General features: G+C 38.6%; 1 protein-coding gene across 9 annotated transcripts in view; it reads right to left on the bottom strand.

Moving 5' to 3' along the window:
- Nucleotides 1-16,949, bottom strand: part of KIF20B (kinesin family member 20B) — an 85,274-nt gene extending 68,325 nt beyond the window's left edge. For 8 of the 9 annotated variants that reach the window (XM_049855252.1, XM_049855257.1, XM_049855254.1 and 5 more), the window contains exons 1-2: nt 16,843-16,947; nt 13,792-13,939 (exon numbers count right to left, since the gene is read on the bottom strand). In XM_049855252.1, coding sequence (XP_049711209.1) covers nt 13,792-13,938 — 147 coding nt within the window. In that variant the 5' untranslated portion in view covers nt 13,939; nt 16,843-16,947. Of the gene's footprint in view, nt 1-13,791; nt 13,940-16,842 lie in introns of all 9 variants that reach the window. The other variant, XM_049855253.1, reaches the window with a different exon arrangement.
- Between the last annotated feature and the right edge of the window lie 502 nt (nt 16,950-17,451).

Raw genomic sequence — 17,451 nt, 5'->3', positions numbered from 1 at the left:
TCCTTACAACCAAAAACTTTGGGTGCCCATGGTCCCTCTGCAGAACCCACCCACCAGCACACTCTAGGGAACAGAGACGCATTTTCCTCAGAGACACTTGGGGGTCGGTTCTCAGCCCCCTGCCTTGTTCAGAGCATGACCCCCTGCTACAGTCAGATACCGGTATAAACACCAATCACCCCTGCCCCTCTAAGACTGTAGGACAGAGCCTGTACCACACACTTGATATCAGCTACCTGGAAATCTGAGCTGAATTCATACAAGAAAACTGAATGGACTCCTAGACTGATATACCTGATAACAGCTCTAGCCAGCTGGGGACAGGACACCAGAACTCCAAAGGTGAAAATAATCAAACTAGCTCACTCAAGCAACCCATAGGGGTATACCAAAACAAAACAAAGCAAGCAGCTACGACACAGTAAGCAAGCATAAACTAATACAATAAACTTATAGATGGCTCGGAGACAAGTCAATATCAAGTCACATAATGAAACAGACCATGATCACCTCAACAGGCTCTCAAAACAAAGAATCCAGGGATCTTCTAGATGAATGTGCATTCCTGGAATTAAGTTTAATATACAGAACCCTTCAAGACATCAGGAAGGAAATGAGGCAATACACAGAACAAGCCAAGGAACACACAGATAAAGCAACTGAAGAAATTAGAAAGATTATTCAGGAACATAATGAAAAGTTTAATAAACTGGAAAAATCCATAGACAGACAGCAATCAGAAATTGAGAAGATTAACAATAAAATTACACAATTAGATAACTCAATAGAAAGTCAGAGGAGCAGAATTGAGCAAGTAGAAGCTAGAATTTCTGAACTCGAAGATCAATCACTTGGCACTAATATATTTGAAGAAAAATCAGATAAAAGAATTTTAAAAAATGAAGAAACCTTAAGAATCATGTGGGACTCTATCAAGAGAAATAACCTACGAGTGATTGGAGTACCAGAACAGGGAGGGATAACAGAAAATACAGAGAAACTTGTTGAAGATTTATTGGCAGAAAACTTCCCTGATATTGTGAAAGATGAGAAGATATCTATCCAAGACGCTCATCAAACTCCACATAAGGTAGATCTTAAAAGAAAGTCACCAAGACATATTATAATCAAGCTTGCCAAAACCACAGATAAAAAGAGAATTGTAAGAGCAGCAAGGGATAAATGAAAGTCACCTACAAATGAGAGCCAATAAGAATAAGCTTGGACTACTTGGCAGAAACCATGCAGGCAAAAAGGCAATGGGATGACATATTTAAAAAATTGAAGGAAAAAAATTGCCTGCCAAGAATCATATATCCAGCAAAACTGTCTCTTAAATATGAAGGTGAAATTAAGACATTTCCAGATAAACACAAGTTGAGGGAATTCATAAAAACCAAACCAAAACCACAAGAAATACTAAAGGGAGTTCTTTGGTTAGAAAATCAATAATATCAGCTATCGACCCAAGACTAGAACACTGGGCAGAGCAACCAGAAGTCAACCCAGACAGGGAAATCCAGAAAAACAAAGCAAGATTATAATAATAATAAAAAAAGACTTCACCAAAAGACTAAAAAGAGAACCTAAAGACTAGGAAAAAATTTTGGCTATGACATATCCAACAAGTTTAATCTCGAAAATCTATAGGAAAACTCAAGACCTCTACAACAAAAAGACAAATAACCCAATTAAAAGATGGGCAAAGGATATGAACAAACACTTCACCAAAGACATTCAGGTAGCTAACAGACACATGAGGAAACACTCAGGATCATCAGCCATTAGAGAAATGTAAATCAAAACTACAATGAGATGCCATCTCACCTCAACATAACTGGCACTAATCAAAAAAATCAGAAAATAACAAATATTGGAGAGGCTGCGGGGAGATTGGAACTCTTATGAGCTGCTGGTGGGAAGGTAAAATCCTACAACCACTATGGAAAATGATGTGGCATTTCCTTAAAAAGCTAGAAATAGAAATGCCACATGATCCAGCAATCCCATTCCTAGGAATACATCTAGAGAAATAAGCTGTCACACAAATAGACATGTGCGCGTCCATGTTCGTTACAGCTTTATTCACAATAGCAAAAAGATGGAAACAACCTAAATGTCCATCAGCAGGTGAATGGATAAACAAATTATGATACATACACACAATGGAATACTACACAACGCTAGAGAACAATGATGAATCCACAAAACATCTCACAACATGAATCAATCTGGAGGGCGTTACACTGAGTAAAATAAGTCAATCACAAAAGGACAAATACTGTATGAGACCACTATTATAAAAACTCAAGAAAAGGTTCACATACAGAAAGAAACAATCTTTGATGGTTAATGAGGCCAGGGAGAAGTGGTCAAGGGAAATAGCTAACCAGATAGTAGATAAGTGGTTTAACTTTGGTGAAGTGAGAGACAGTACGCGTAGGGGAAGTCGGCACAATGTGACCAAGGCAAAGTCACAGAAATTTCATAAACACATCCAAATACCCTGAGGGATTGAGTTACTGGACTGAGGGCTGGGGACCACAGTTTTGGGGGACAATCTAGCTCAATTACCATAACATAGTTCATAAAAAAAATGCTCTACATCTGACTTTGGTGAGTAGCACCTGGGATCTTAAAACCTTGCAAGCAGCCATCTATACACATTTACTGTTACCATCCCATCCAGAGCAAACGAGAACAAAGAAAACCAGGGACACGTGGGAAATGTTAGTCTAAAGGACTAATGAACCACAAATACCACAGTCTCCACCAGCCTGAGCCTAGAACAACTAGATGGTACCTGGCTGTCCCCATCTACCACTCTGACAGGGTTCACAATAGAGGGTCCTGGATAGAGCAAGAGAAACATGTAGAATAAAATTCAAGTTAACAAAAAAAGACCAGACTTACTGGTCTCATAGAAACTGGAGGAACCCAAAACTATGGCCTCCAGGAACCCTTTTAACTCAGAAGTGAAGTCACTCCTAAAGTTTACCCTTCAGCCAACGATTACACAAGTCTATAAAACAAACAACAACACACATGAGGAACGTGCTTCTTAGCTCAGTCTTGTAAATGAGACCAAAGAGACAACACCTGCCCAAAAGCAAAGATGAAAAGGCAGGAAGGGACAGGAAAACAGGATGAATGGAAATGAAGAACCCTGGGTGGAGAAGGGGGGTGCTGACACATTGCAGGGATTACAAAGCAATTTGTGTATAAATTGTTGAATGAGAAACTAACTTGCTCTGTTAACTTTCACCTACAGCACAAACACAAAAAAAATCAGATTTGAGGCGGACAGCCCATGCCAACACACGCAAACCTAGTCCTGCCCCTTTGCCCTCCTTGAGGTGCAAACTATCTGTGCAAACCCAAGCACATTCCACTTCATCCCTCAACCAATTCCGAATGTGCAGGCTTCAGAACCTTCCCGCCCACAGACCCCTCCCAGCTGAGCAGGACTGTATGCCCTACCTGCCCAAGCACCCTCAGCCGTGTGGGACTCTGCATCCTGCCCTGCTGACCACCCCCAGCAGAGAGGGACTCCACACACTTCCCAGCCAACACTCTCCCCCAGTCTAGCAGGACTCCGTGCCCTACCCAGTCGCCCCCTCTTCCCTGGCTGAGACTCTGTGCCCTGCCCTGCCAACCTGTGCCCTATCCTGCACGTCAGAGTTTGCACTAACTGATTGTGGCAATGCAAAGGAAACACATTATCTCTCAAGAGATGTGAAAGGACCTTGACCAACTGACACCTGGAGCCACAAATCAGGGAAAGAACCTGTTCGCGCACCACCAAGCATTCCTCTGAGAAGACATATAAGCCTAACGGCATAAGACCACAATAAGTATGTGATCCGCCATACTCACCAGTGAGAAGAAAGCATACCCAACCATCTGACAGCCCCAAAACCATACCCAGACCAACCAACTGGCACCATCATACTCATACATAGGCCAATACTACAAAACAACATCAAAAAGAAAGGGGGAAAAGCTAAACCCCAGATACATCAAAACAATACAAAAAAGGAAACAAACGGAATCTATAAAAAAACACATAAAAATGATAGCACCTTAATGCCTCAAAAACAGCAGTTGATTACAAATCATATGAAGGAACAGGGTATGATGGCTCAGGCAAATAAGCAAAATAAAGGGATGGACACCCTTCTGAGGAAAAACTAATAACAGATTTACCTGACAAGGAATTCAAAAGACTAATATTTAGGTTTCTCAAGGAGATCAAGAAAAACACAGAAATAAAACCTAGCAGAATTTAGGAAAACAATACAAGAACAAAATAACAAACTCAATAGAGAAACAGAAACCATATAAAAACAACCAGAAAATCAGAAGCTTAACAATAAAGCATCAGAAATAAAGAACTCAATAGAAGAACATACAAGTAGAATTGAATCCATGGAAGACATGATCAATAAAATTGAGGACAAACCCACTGATACAAAATTGTTTGAGGAACAAGTAGAAAAAAGATAGAAGAAAAATGAAGCAAGTCTTAAGGGTTATGTGTGATACCATTAAGAAAAATAATATTTGCATATTAGAAATCCCAGAAGGGGAAGAGAGAAAAAAAAAAGTACAGAGAGAATTTTTGAGGACATAATCGCAGAAAACTCCCAACTATCATGAAAGACAAGATTTCTACCCAAGAAGTTCAATGAATGCCATACAGGATATGCCCCAAAAGAAATCCATCAAGACATATCATAATCAAACTTTCCAGAACGGAAGACAAAGAATTTTGAGAGCAGTTCAAGAAAAGCAAAATATCACCTACATAGGGGCCTCAATAAGACTAAGGACAGATTTCTCCTGAGAAACCATGAAGGCAAGAAGGTAATGGGTTGACATATACAAAGCCCTGAAAGAAAAGAACTGCCAACCAGGAATCATATATTAAACAAACCTGTCTTCAAAAATAAGGGCAAAATTAGGATATTCCCAAAGGAGCAGAAATTAAGGGAATTTGTAACCACTAGACCTACTCTACAAGAAATATTAAAAGGAGTCCTTCAGGTAGAAAACCAAAGACATCAGACAACAACTTAAGATAAAGACATATGACAACATTACCCAGAAACCAAGCCAAGTAAAGACTTAAAAAAAGTAAAATAAAGCTACAGAATTAAAGGAAACCAGAAATATAAAGACGTAAACAACAACTTCAAAACAAAAAGGGAAATGGATAGTGTAGTTACAGAACTTCTATACAAAAAGGACATCAAGGGGATCTCAAGATATAACAGACTGTTTTAAATTTAGGATGATAAATGTAAATTTCAGGATAACCACAAAGAAAAGTAATAAAGCTACTCACCAAAACAAAGAAGAAAGGCAAAAAGACTCAGTAAACACAAAAACAACAATAACTAATGAAAAGAAAAGCCATATACAAAAAGAACTCATCACAGAAAGTAGAGATGAACAAAGTAATCGTTAACACCACAAAAGAAACTGTAACAAAATGGCAGCAGTAAATCCACACCTATCAGTAATTCCACTGAATGAAAATGGATTAAATGAACCTGTCAAGAGGCAGAGTGGCAGAATGGATTAAAAAATAAAAATACAAAAACGTGACCATCAATATATTGTCTACGAGACACACATCTGAGACATAAAGACAAACAGGTTAAAAATCAAAGGATAGAAAAAAACGTACCAAGCAAACAGTTAAACCAAAAGGCAGCAAGAGTGCCATTATTAGTCTCCGATAAGATAGACTCTAAGTCAAAAGACATTATATAATGATAAAGGTCAACTCACCAAGAAGATATAACAATTATAAGTATTTATACACTCAGTGCCAGAACACCAAATTTTAGAAAGCAAACTCTAACAGAATTAGAGAAAAAGACAGAGCTACGATAATAGTAGATTTTCATATACCATTTCCAATGATGATCAGAACAACTAGAAATAAAATCAGCAAAGATACAGAATACCGAAATAACACTATCAACCAACTGGACCTCACAGACATACAGGTAGCCCCCGACTTTTGGCAGGGTTCTGTTCTGATGACTCTGTTGTAAGTCGGTTCTGACATAAATTTTTTTTTTTTAGTTTTCATTACTAATAACTTATTATCAGTATGCTTATAAATCCCATCTTTGTCTTTGGGGTTAGGCATGAGGATGATACCAGCAAATGACGTGCTACTGTACTGTGTGTAGTACGTATTACTAACGACAAGATGTCCAAAAAGGGGGGCGGGGGGCATGGTCGTAAGTATGATTCATTGTAACTCGAACATGTCCTAAGTCTGAGACTACCTATATACAGAACACACAACCTGACAGAACAAAAATACACATTCTTCTCCAAGGCACAAGGAACATTTCCCAGAAAAAGACTACATGTTAGGCCATAAAGCAAGCCTCAACAAATTTTAAAAGACTGAAATTATACAAAGTACCTTCTCTGACCATAACAACATGCAACTAGAAATCAGTAACAGAAAGTACAAGGAAACTAATACATGGAAACTAAATAACGCATTACTAAAAAACTACTGGGTCACAGAAGAAATCAAAAGTGAGTTAAAAAATACTTAGAATTAAATGATAATGAAAACACAACATACCAAAACATTTGGGATGCAGCAAAAGCAGTGCTGAGAGAAACGTATAAACAATGAATGAACACATTAAAAAAGAAGGTCCAAAATTAATAATTTAACCCAACAACTCAAACAAATAGAAAACGAAGGGCAAAAGAAGACCAAGCTACCAGAAGAAAGGCAATAATAAAGATTAGAGCAGAAATAAATAAAATAGAAAACAGAAAAACAATAGAAAGAATCAACAGGACTAGAAATTGGTTCTTTCAAAGGACCAGTAAAATAGACAAACCACTGGCCGAACTTGCAAAGGAAAAAAATGAGAAGATGCAAATAACCAAAATAAGAAATGAAATTACAGGCATTACAATAGATCCAACAGAGATTTAAAAAAAAACCCGTTGCTGTCCTGTAGATTCTGACCCATAGCGACCCTAGAGGGCACAAGAGAACTGCCCCATAGGGTTTCCAGGTGTGCCTGGTGGATTCAAACTGCTGAACTTTTGGTTAGCAGCCATAGCTCTTAACCGCTACACCAACAGGGTTTCCAACTGAGATAAAGAGGATCGTAATAGAATACTATGGAAAACTGTACTCCAACAAATCTGAAAACCTAGGAGAAAAGGACAAATTTCTAGAAAATCACTACCTACCTAAACTAACACAGAGGTAGAAAATCTAAATGTACCCATAACAAAAGAAGGGATTGAAGGTATCATCAAAAAACTCCCATCAAAAAAAGCCCCTAACCCAGATGGCTTCACTGGGAAATTGTACCAAACATTCTTGACACCAATTTTATTCAAACTCTTCCAAAACATAGAAGAACAAGGACTACTCCGCAACATATTCTATGAAGACAGCATCACACTGGTAACAAAGCCAGCTAAAGACACCACCAAAAAAAAAAAATCATCAATCAGGCTGTATGATCTCACTTACATGACATAAGCCAATACATAGAAACCAAAAATTATCAGTGGTTACCACAGGTGGCAGGGAGGGGGATCAAGGGAATTTTAGCTTGGAATAAACTAAATGTATGTTCCTGGTGGTGGGATACTTTGGAAAAAGATAGCAAGAATGGTTACACAACAACTTGTATATAACTGTTAAATAAAAAACTAATTTGCTCTGTAAAGCTTCACCTAAAGCACAATTTTATTAAAAAAAAAAAAAGTCATTGCACAATTTGAAGAATATAATCAATGTCACTGAGTTGTACATGTAGAAACTGTTGAATTGCTGTATGTTTTGTTATATATATTTTCACAATAAAAAAAATTACAAAAACAAATCAAGGTAATCAACCACTTCAAAAGAAAAAATGAAAAGAAACTTTATTATCTCTATAGATGCAAAAAAGCATTTGACAAAATTCAATATCCAAAGAAAGGGCCAAAATCAAAGAATCATCTCTACAACTTGAACAAATAGAAAGACAGCAACAAAAGAAACCCTCAGGCAACAGAAGAAAACAAATAATAAAAAATTAGAGCAGAACTAAATGAAATAGAAAACAGAACAATTAACAAGACCAAAAGCCGGTTCTTTGGAAAAAAATCAACAAAATTGATAAACCACTGGCCAAACTGACAAAAGAAAAATGGGAGAGGAAGCAAATAACCCGAATAAGAAATGAGATGGGCTATATTACAACACACCCAACTGAAATTAAAAGAATTATAACAGATTACTATGAAAAACTGTACTCTAACAAATTGGAAAACATAGAAGAAATGGATGAATTCCTAGAAACACATTACCTACCTAAACTAACACAAACAGAGGTAGAACTATTAAATAGACCCATAACAAAGAAGAGATTGAAAAGGTAATCAAAAAACTCCCAACAAAAACAAGCCCTGGCCCAGACAGCTTCACTGCAGAGTTCTACCAAACTTTCAGAGAAGAGTTAACACCACTACTACTAAAGGTATTTCAGAGCATAGAAAAGGACGCAATACTACCAAACTCATTCTATGAAGCCAGCATATCCCTGACACCAAAATCAGGTAAAGATACCACTAAAAAAGAAAATTACAGACTTATATCCCATGAGCTTAGATGCAAAAATCCTCAACAAAATTCTAGCCAATAGAATTCAACAACATATCAAAAAAATAATTCACCATGACCAAGTGGGATTCATACCAGGTATGCAGGGATGGCTCAACATTAGAAAAACAATTAATGTAATCCATCATATAAATAAAAGTCATGAATCACATGATTTTATCAATTGATGCAGAAAAGACATTTGACAAAGTTCAACACCCATTCGTGATAAAAACTCTCAGCAAAATAGGAATAGAAGGAAAATTCCTCAACATAATAAAGGGCATTTATACAAAGCCAACAGCCAACATCATCCTAAACGGAGAGAGTCTGAAAGCATTCCCCTTGAGATCGGGAACCAGAAAAGGATGCCCTTTATCACCGTTTTTATTCAACATTGTGCCGGAGATGCTAGCCAGAGGAATTAGGCTAGATAAAAAAATAAAGGGCATCCAGATTGGTAAGGAAGAAATAAAAGTATCTCTATTTGCAGATGACATGATCTCATACACAGAAAACTCTAAAGAATCCTCAAGAAAGCTACTGAAACTAATAGTTCAGCAGAGTATTAGGATACAAGATAAACATACAAAAATCAGTTGGATTCCTCTACACCAACAAAAAGAACACTGAAGAGGAAATCACCAAATCGATACCACTTACAGTAGCCCCCAAGAAGATCAAATACTTAGGAGTAAATCTTACCAGAGATATAAAAGACTTATACAAAGAAAACTACAATACACTTCTGCAAGAAACCAAAGGAGACCTACAGAAGTGGAAAACATACCTTGCTGATGGATAGGAAGACTTTAACATTATAAAAATGTCTATTCTATCAAAAGTGATCTGTATCAAAGGAGAATGAAGAACACCAAGGACACAAGGTGATTACGAGTCCAAGAGACAGAAAAGGCCACATGAACCAGAGACTACATCAGCCTGAGACCAGAAGAACTAGATGGTGCCCGGCTACAACCGATGACTGCCCTGACAGGGAACACAACAGAGAACCCCTGAGGGAGCAGGAGAGCAGTGGGATGCAGACCCCAAGTTCTCATAAGACCAGACTTAACGGTCTGACTGAGACTGGAAGGACCCCGATGGTCATGACCCCCAGACCTTCTGTTGCCCCAGGACAGGAGCCATTCCCGAAGCCAACTCTTCAGACATGGATTGGACCGGACAGTGGGTTGGAGAGGGATGCTGGTGAGGAGTGAACTTCTTGGATCAGGTGGACACTTGAGACTATGTTGGCATCTCCTGCCTGGAGGGGAGATGAGAGGGTGAAGGGGGTTAGAAGCTGATGAAAAGGAGAGTGGAGGGAGAGGGCAGGCTGTCTCATTAGGGGGAGAGTAATCGGGAGTGTGTAGCAAGGTGTATATGGGTTTTTGTGTGAGAGACTGACTTGATTTGTAAACTTTCACTTAAAGCACAATAAAAATTATTTTTTAAAAAAGTGATCTATAGATTTAATGCAATTCTGATCCAAATTCCAATGACATTCTTTAATGAGATGAAGAAACAAATCACCAACTTCATATGGAAAGGAAAGAGGCCCTGGATAAGTAAAGCATTACTGAAAAAGAAGAACAAAGTGGGAGGCCTCACTCTTACCTGATTTTAGAACCTATTCTACCGCCACAGTAGTCAAAACAGCCTGGTACTGGTAGAACAACAGATACATAGACCAATGGAACAGAATAAAGAATCCAGACATAAATCCATCCACGTATGAGCAGTTGATATTTGACAAAGGCCCAAGTCAGTTAAATGGGGAAAAGACAGTGTCTTTAACAAACGGTGCTGGCATAACTGGATATCCACCTGCAAAAAAATGAAACAAGACCCATACCTCACACCATGCACAAAAACGAACTCAAAACGGATCAAAGACCTAAATACAAAATCTAAAATGGTAAAGATCATGGAAGAAAAAATAGGGACAATGCTAGGAGCCCTAATACATGGCATACACAGTATACAAAACATTACTAACAATGCAGAAGAAAAACTAGATAACTGGGAGCTCCTAAAAACCAAACACCTATGCTCATCCAAAGACTCCACCAAAAGAGTAAAAAGACTACCTACAGACTGGGAAAGTTTTTAGCTATGACATTTCCAGTCAGCACCTGTTCTCTAAAATCTACATCATACTTCAAAGATTCAACTGCAAAAAGATAACCCAGTTTTTAAAAAGACAACCTACAGATTGGGAGAAAATTTGGGGGAACCATATATCCAATTAGGGTTTAATATCCCAGATATATATAAAACTGCAAATTATCATTAAAAAGGTACATAACCCAATCCAAAAAATGGGCAAAGAACTTGCACAGACATTATCACCAAAGATCATATTCAAATGACCAACAAGCACATGAAAAGATGCTCAAGGTCATTAGCCATTGTTGGTTGGTAGATGCTGTCCAGTTGATTTTTGACTCATAGCTACTTCTGAGATGCAAATCAAAACTACAATGAGATACCACTTCACTCCCAGTAGGATGGCTAAGATTAAAAAAAAGAAAATAACAAATGTTGCAAGGATGTAGAGAAATTAAAACCCTTATGCACTGCTGGTAGGAACATAAAATAGCACAACTGCCCTGAAAAATGTGTGCAGTTTGGTGGTTAAACTCAAAAAGTTAATCATAGTACGACCATATGACCCAGGAATTCCACTCCTAAGTACAGACCCAAGAGACCTGAAAGCAGCTATGCAAACAGACACATGTGTACCAGTGTTCATTACAGCACTATTTACAACAACTACAAGGTGGAAACAACTTACATGTCCGTCAATAGATGAACAGATATACAAAGTACATACATATAATGGAATACTACTCAACCCTAAAGAGAAATGAAGTCCTGATACATGCTACAACATGGATAAACCTTGAAAACATGTTCTGTGAAATAAATCAATCTGAAAAGGACAAACGTTATATGATCTCACTTATATGAAATAATACGAATAGGCAAATATATAGATATTAGTAGTTACCAGGAGCCGAGAAGGAGGGGGATGGGGGAAATCACTATTTAGGAAGCAGTGAGTTTATGTTGATGAGAAATTTGGCAATGATTATGGGTGATGGTTGCACAACATGATTAATGTTTTTTAACTGATATTCTAAACTGAAAACTACTGAATTGGCAAGTGTAATATATATTTTTATAACAATTTAAAAAAAGGGAAGAGAAAAAAAAAAAGAAACATTCTTGGCTCATGAGTGGTACAAAAACAGTGGTCAGGCTGGACCTGGCCTGTTTGCTGACCCCTGCGTGAAGTGAAAGGTCCTTAGGTGGGGCTAACAGTTTTCGATCAGTTACTAATCAGAAGGTTGGTAGTTTGAAACCACCCAGCAGTGCCAGGAAGGGTCCTGATGATCTACTTCCATAAAGATCACAGCCAAGAAACCCCTATGGTGCTCAGTTCTACTCTGTAACACATGGGATCACCACGAGCCAGAAATGACTCAACAGCAGCGAAGTTTTTGTTTCTTAACGCTGAGAAGTCAGACACAAAAAGACTACATAATTCTATTACATGAAATTAAAGAAAAGGCAAAGCTATAATGGCAGAAAGCCGGTTAATAACTACCTAGGACCACAGGTGGAGCCCAAAATTGACAATCAAGGAACACTTATCACAGAATTCTTTTCATTCTCTCATTACTTACTTATGTTTAAATGAGCTGAGGTGTATAAAAGAACCTAGCACATCATGAGTACTAATAGGTATTATTTTTTTAATCTACATCCCCAATCTCCCCACTTCCTTTTTAAATGGTTTAGTCCATATCGCTAAGGCATCGAACTTAAAATTTAAAACGTAACAAGCAGAATATAAATGAACTGATGAGTTTACGCATAAGAAGAGATCTACAAAGACACACAGCAAACAGAATACTGGTTATAGGAAGGGCAGTGGAAGGACTTTTATTTCTTAGTCTAAATACTGCTGAATAATTTTAATTTTTAAAAATTTGTAATTTTTTATATTAAGGCCCATAATTCTTAGCAGCACAGCAGGGTATCTTTTTTAGGGAATCACAGCAATATTTGACATCTGTTGGACACCACACAAACTCTTAGCTTGAGGTAGTTCAGTTTCATCACTAGATCACTCTATTTCTGTTGATGATGACATCTTTGTGAAGCTGGGTTTTTAGTAGCTGCGCTATGATAAAAAAGGAAACCCTGGTGGCATAGTGGTTAAGTGCTACAGCTGCTGACCAAAAGGCTGGCTGTTCAAATCCGCCAGGCACTCCTTGGAAATTCTATGGGGCAGTTCTACTCTGTCCTGTAGGGTCGCCATGAGTTGGAATCGACTTGACGGCACTGGGTTTGGTTTTGGTTTATGATTAAAAAAACAACTACTACACGGAAAAAAAGGAGCCCCGGTGGCACAACGGTTAAGCACTCGGCTGCTAACCGAAAGATTTGCAGTTCAAACCCACCAGCTGTTCCTCAGGAGAAAAGTTTAATGATCTGCTCCCCCATAAAGATTATAGCCTAGGAAACCCTGTGGGGCAGTTATACTCTGTCCTACAGGTCGCTGTGAGTTGCAATCAACTGGACAGGACATGATAACCACAAAAAAATCATTGAGGAACAGGAAACAAGAGTAGCAAAGTGTTTAACCTGATCCCAAAGTTTGAGAAGCTGTGCAGTCCCCAAAAGCACAACTTTCCCATTAGTAAATATAGTTAAGAACTAATTTTTTTTTTCAGTTGTGACTAGTTAAGGCACAGATGCTTATAAAGTTGTCTGGACCTACTACTTGAAAAAGGAACCTGGCAAATTTCTTTTGGTCTAAGGGTACCACAAAAAAATTAGTGACACAAACACACACAAAAAAAATCTCAAACCCATTGCCATCCAGTCGATTCCAACTCACAGCGATCCTATAGAACAGAGTAGATCTGCCCCATAGGGTTTCCAAGAAGTGCCTGGTGGATTCGAACTGCCAACCTTTTGGTTAACAGCCATAGGTCTTAACTATTACGCCACCAGGTCTCAAACCCAAAAAGTTTAGGACTCTCTTCTCTAGGCAACCCCCTAAAAAACCAAAAACAAGCCTTTTCATTCAATCTTGATAAGCAATATAATACTTTTCTTGTACTTACCTCAGCGCCTGAAGCAACTAAAGAAAATTCATGAGAGAGATCAAGCTTAATGCCATCAAAATTTATTTCTGAAGGCCTTTCAATCGGATCAGCACTAAAAACATAAGATGGTCTAGGCACCTCATCTTGATTCAAATTAGATGCCATCCTGCAAGAATAATAGCACCTTCTTCAGACAACCTTAGTAAGTCAGCATGTAAACCAACCCACACCCTTCACCCCCCACCATACCTAGAATTACAGTGAAGAAAAACATTTAACTGCTTCATCTATAACACACTGACCCACGGAAGGAACAAAAACTCAAATTATTTACAGATTCTGAATCAAAATAATAATAAGCCTAGCCTGCCACTATTATTTATATGATTTTTTTTTAACCCATAGCTATACCCAAAGAGATATCATGAGTAAAGATAATCCATAAAATGACACAGTAAAAACTTTCAATCTCTACCTGAAATCCTCTGAGAAATCAAATAGCAAGGAGATCATAGAGAAAATTATAATCTTATGTTATTTTAGTTATTTAGTGTCTTTTGAAGAATGTTACAGATTTTGTAATGTTTTAGCACTTAGGAATTGAACTCAGTTATCTGGGAAATTAATTTTAACTAAACTTCCAAATAAGTAATAAGCAAAAAATTAGAGAAATAATATATGGAACATGTTCAAAACAATACCTGACACACAGTAAATCTCAAACTGAATATGGAATAACACATCAGTGAACTATTACAACTGAATTAAATATCAAGTCACTAAACTTAAAGTTAAACTTAAGGGTAATCTTAAATTAAAAAATATTAGCACTGAAATATTTACTGAGAATCTACTCAGTACACAATACGATAAGGAAAGAGAAAGCTCCATCCATGCTATAATTTATCTCTGACAATACCAGAAAGTATCCAGAGCAGTGACTCCCAAACTAGGGCCCTTTGTTAAAGAAGAAAGTAATGGGCATCCAGTTATTTTTTTCCCCTAAATTGCAAAAGGCCTAAGGGAAATTGTACATTTACATTCAATAAAGCCCAGTAGACTCCAGGATCAACCAATCAAACAATTAAACAAGTTTAATATCTTTATTGCTTCCATTTTTATCATATATTTAGTGATGTAATAATGGGAAAATTACCTAAATATAGTTTCATAAAATATTTCAAACATGCAATTTATAGGTGAAAATAAGAAAAAAGGTATCTTACAGAGTAAAAAATAATCACTCATCTAGAACACTGGAAGACAGTTTTCAAAAATATTGGCATACTGGCTTGACATTTCATAACGCAGATTACACGGAAATGCCCAGAAAACTGAAAGATAAGTTTCATTCTTTGCCTTCAGTTAATTTTTGGTTTTGGGGAAAAAAAAAAAAAGTTTTCTGATAAACCTTTTCAAAAATTGCTGCATTAAAAAGAATATTTGTACCTCCCAAAAACTAAGGTTAAAGAAATCTGTACTTATTCACACATTCATTTTTCAACTAACAAGCTACCTCCAAACATTTCTAAAATTGTTGAAATGTACAGTCATTTCTTACACTTGTAGTTGACTTCTAGTTACGCATGGCCTCTCCAACAAGACTGGAAATTTCTTGAGGGCAAGGGCATTATACTACTCTGTGTCTCTTACAAGAAATTCTAACATAGATCTAAGTAGGCATAAAGGCTTCCTGTCCAGTGACTTAAATGATACATAAAATCCTCTCAACCCAAAGAAAAATTGGTCCTACTCTTTTAGTGTTTCATCTATAGCAACAGCAGAGTTTAAGATCTCATTTTTCATTTTGAAAGGTTGTTTCCATCACTGGGAAACTGCATTTTTCATTTATCTTCTCTCCAGCGGGACTGAATAACTTTAGACTTTGGTGAAAATAGCAGTACAGGTAGTCCCCAAGTTACCAGTATTCTTACCAGCACTCCATTTACCACTAACTGCACTTAATTTTCTTTTTTTTACATTTTATTGTCAGTAATTGTGTTGTGTTTTTTAATGTATACCCAAAACATCCAATTAATTTGCTGATGTCTCACTCTCATGCCAACCCCCAAAGACAAATAAAAATAGGATTTATAAGGATACTGATAATAAAAAGCAAAAAATAATGAAAACTAAAATAATAACAATGAGGTATTCGATTTACCTCAGAACAGACTTAAACTGGAGTCCTCTGAAAGGAACCCTTCCTAAGTCGGGGACTACCTATATCTGCAGCTGAATTAGTAGGTTTCTGAATGTGATCCATTTAAATTCAGCCTGAAAACGTTTTCACAACTTTATGATGAGTTCTTCATACACAGGAAAAGGAAATGAGTAAGTGTACTGATGTATGCCTGGCACTGCAAAGCCCTAGAAGTGCAAGACCGAGATAACGGCAGAAATAGAAGTGGCGGTCCCCACTGGGCTTCCCCCAAAAAAGACGCTATATCATCTACCAAAGCAAACCGCTCACCTCAGAGATTCGGAAAACTAGGTTCGGCAGGAGGCCTCCGTCTCAACAACAGCAAAAGCAGCAATAACAAGAACACAAATATTTATTGCACTCAATGCCTACTATGTATCTAACACTGTTTCTAACAACTTTATACATATTATCATTCAATCTTCACGAGCCTTAAGAGGTACGTAGAGTACTGTAATTGTTGTTAGTTGCCGTGGAGTCGATTCCGACTCAGGGCGACCCTCTGCGTGCACAGAACTGCGCCATAGGGTTTTCAAGGCTATGACCTTTCGGAAGCCGATCAGAGTACTATTACAGTTCCCCCTTTCAACAGACGAGGAAACTAAGGTCCAGAGATTAAATAGCTTGCCCTACTTAGCTAACCTGAGGCAGAGACGAGATTGAACTCCTGAATCAAGTAGTAGGGTTCAGTCTGTGCTAACTATTAGGCTAAACATATGGGGTGTGGCGCAAACCCAGACGCCCTCATAGCTCTGCAACCCAGTCCCTGCCTGCAACCTCAGGGGCGCCAGGAGTTTTGTCGGAAGATGCCGAGATTGCCAGAGCCGTTTCCCACCTAAAGACCCGGTAAGTGCGAAGTCACCCACCTCTTTCCCCACACCCTCACCTGGGTCCGTCTTCACCTGCACACTAGCCAAGCCAGCCAGAGCAGTTAGCAGCACCTAGATATTTTGGTTTTCAAATTCAAACAATGGCGGCCAGAGCACCGCATTGAATGCTGGGAGTGGGCGGACCTATCCGAGCACCGCCCAGGAGCGCCTCCGGCTCTGCAGTCAGCGCTCCACCGACTCCAGAAGAAGCTTTCAAACCTGAGGGCGGGTCTTGAAACGCAGGGCGGCCAATGGGCGGAGGCGCGGTTGTGAGCGCCCGGAGCGCGGAAGGTTGGGGATTTTCCAAGCTCCGCGAGTGGCGCTGTGCCAGTGCTTACTCGTGGCTCCGAGAGGAGCTACGCTGTGTTAGCGGGGATGCAGATTTTGGATCCATCCTTGGGAATATAAAGACTTGGCCAAGGCCGCGAGGCGAGGCTGCGGCCCCCACACTCAGCCCCACCAGTCCCCGAGGGACCGGCCGAGGAATGGCGGGCTGCCTTTACCGTTAGCCACCGCCCGGTCCCGTCCCTGCGGGGCCTAAACAGGGTCCTTATCCGGAGGGTCACTTTCCTCGCTGCAGACCCTACCTGCTTTCAACAGCGGCCC

Source organism: Elephas maximus, chromosome 16, assembly GCF_024166365.1.
Source record: "Elephas maximus indicus isolate mEleMax1 chromosome 16, mEleMax1 primary haplotype, whole genome shotgun sequence".
In the NCBI taxonomy this organism is placed as follows: Eukaryota; Metazoa; Chordata; class Mammalia; order Proboscidea; family Elephantidae; genus Elephas; species Elephas maximus.
This window is presented reverse-complemented; position numbering and strand designations above follow the sequence as displayed.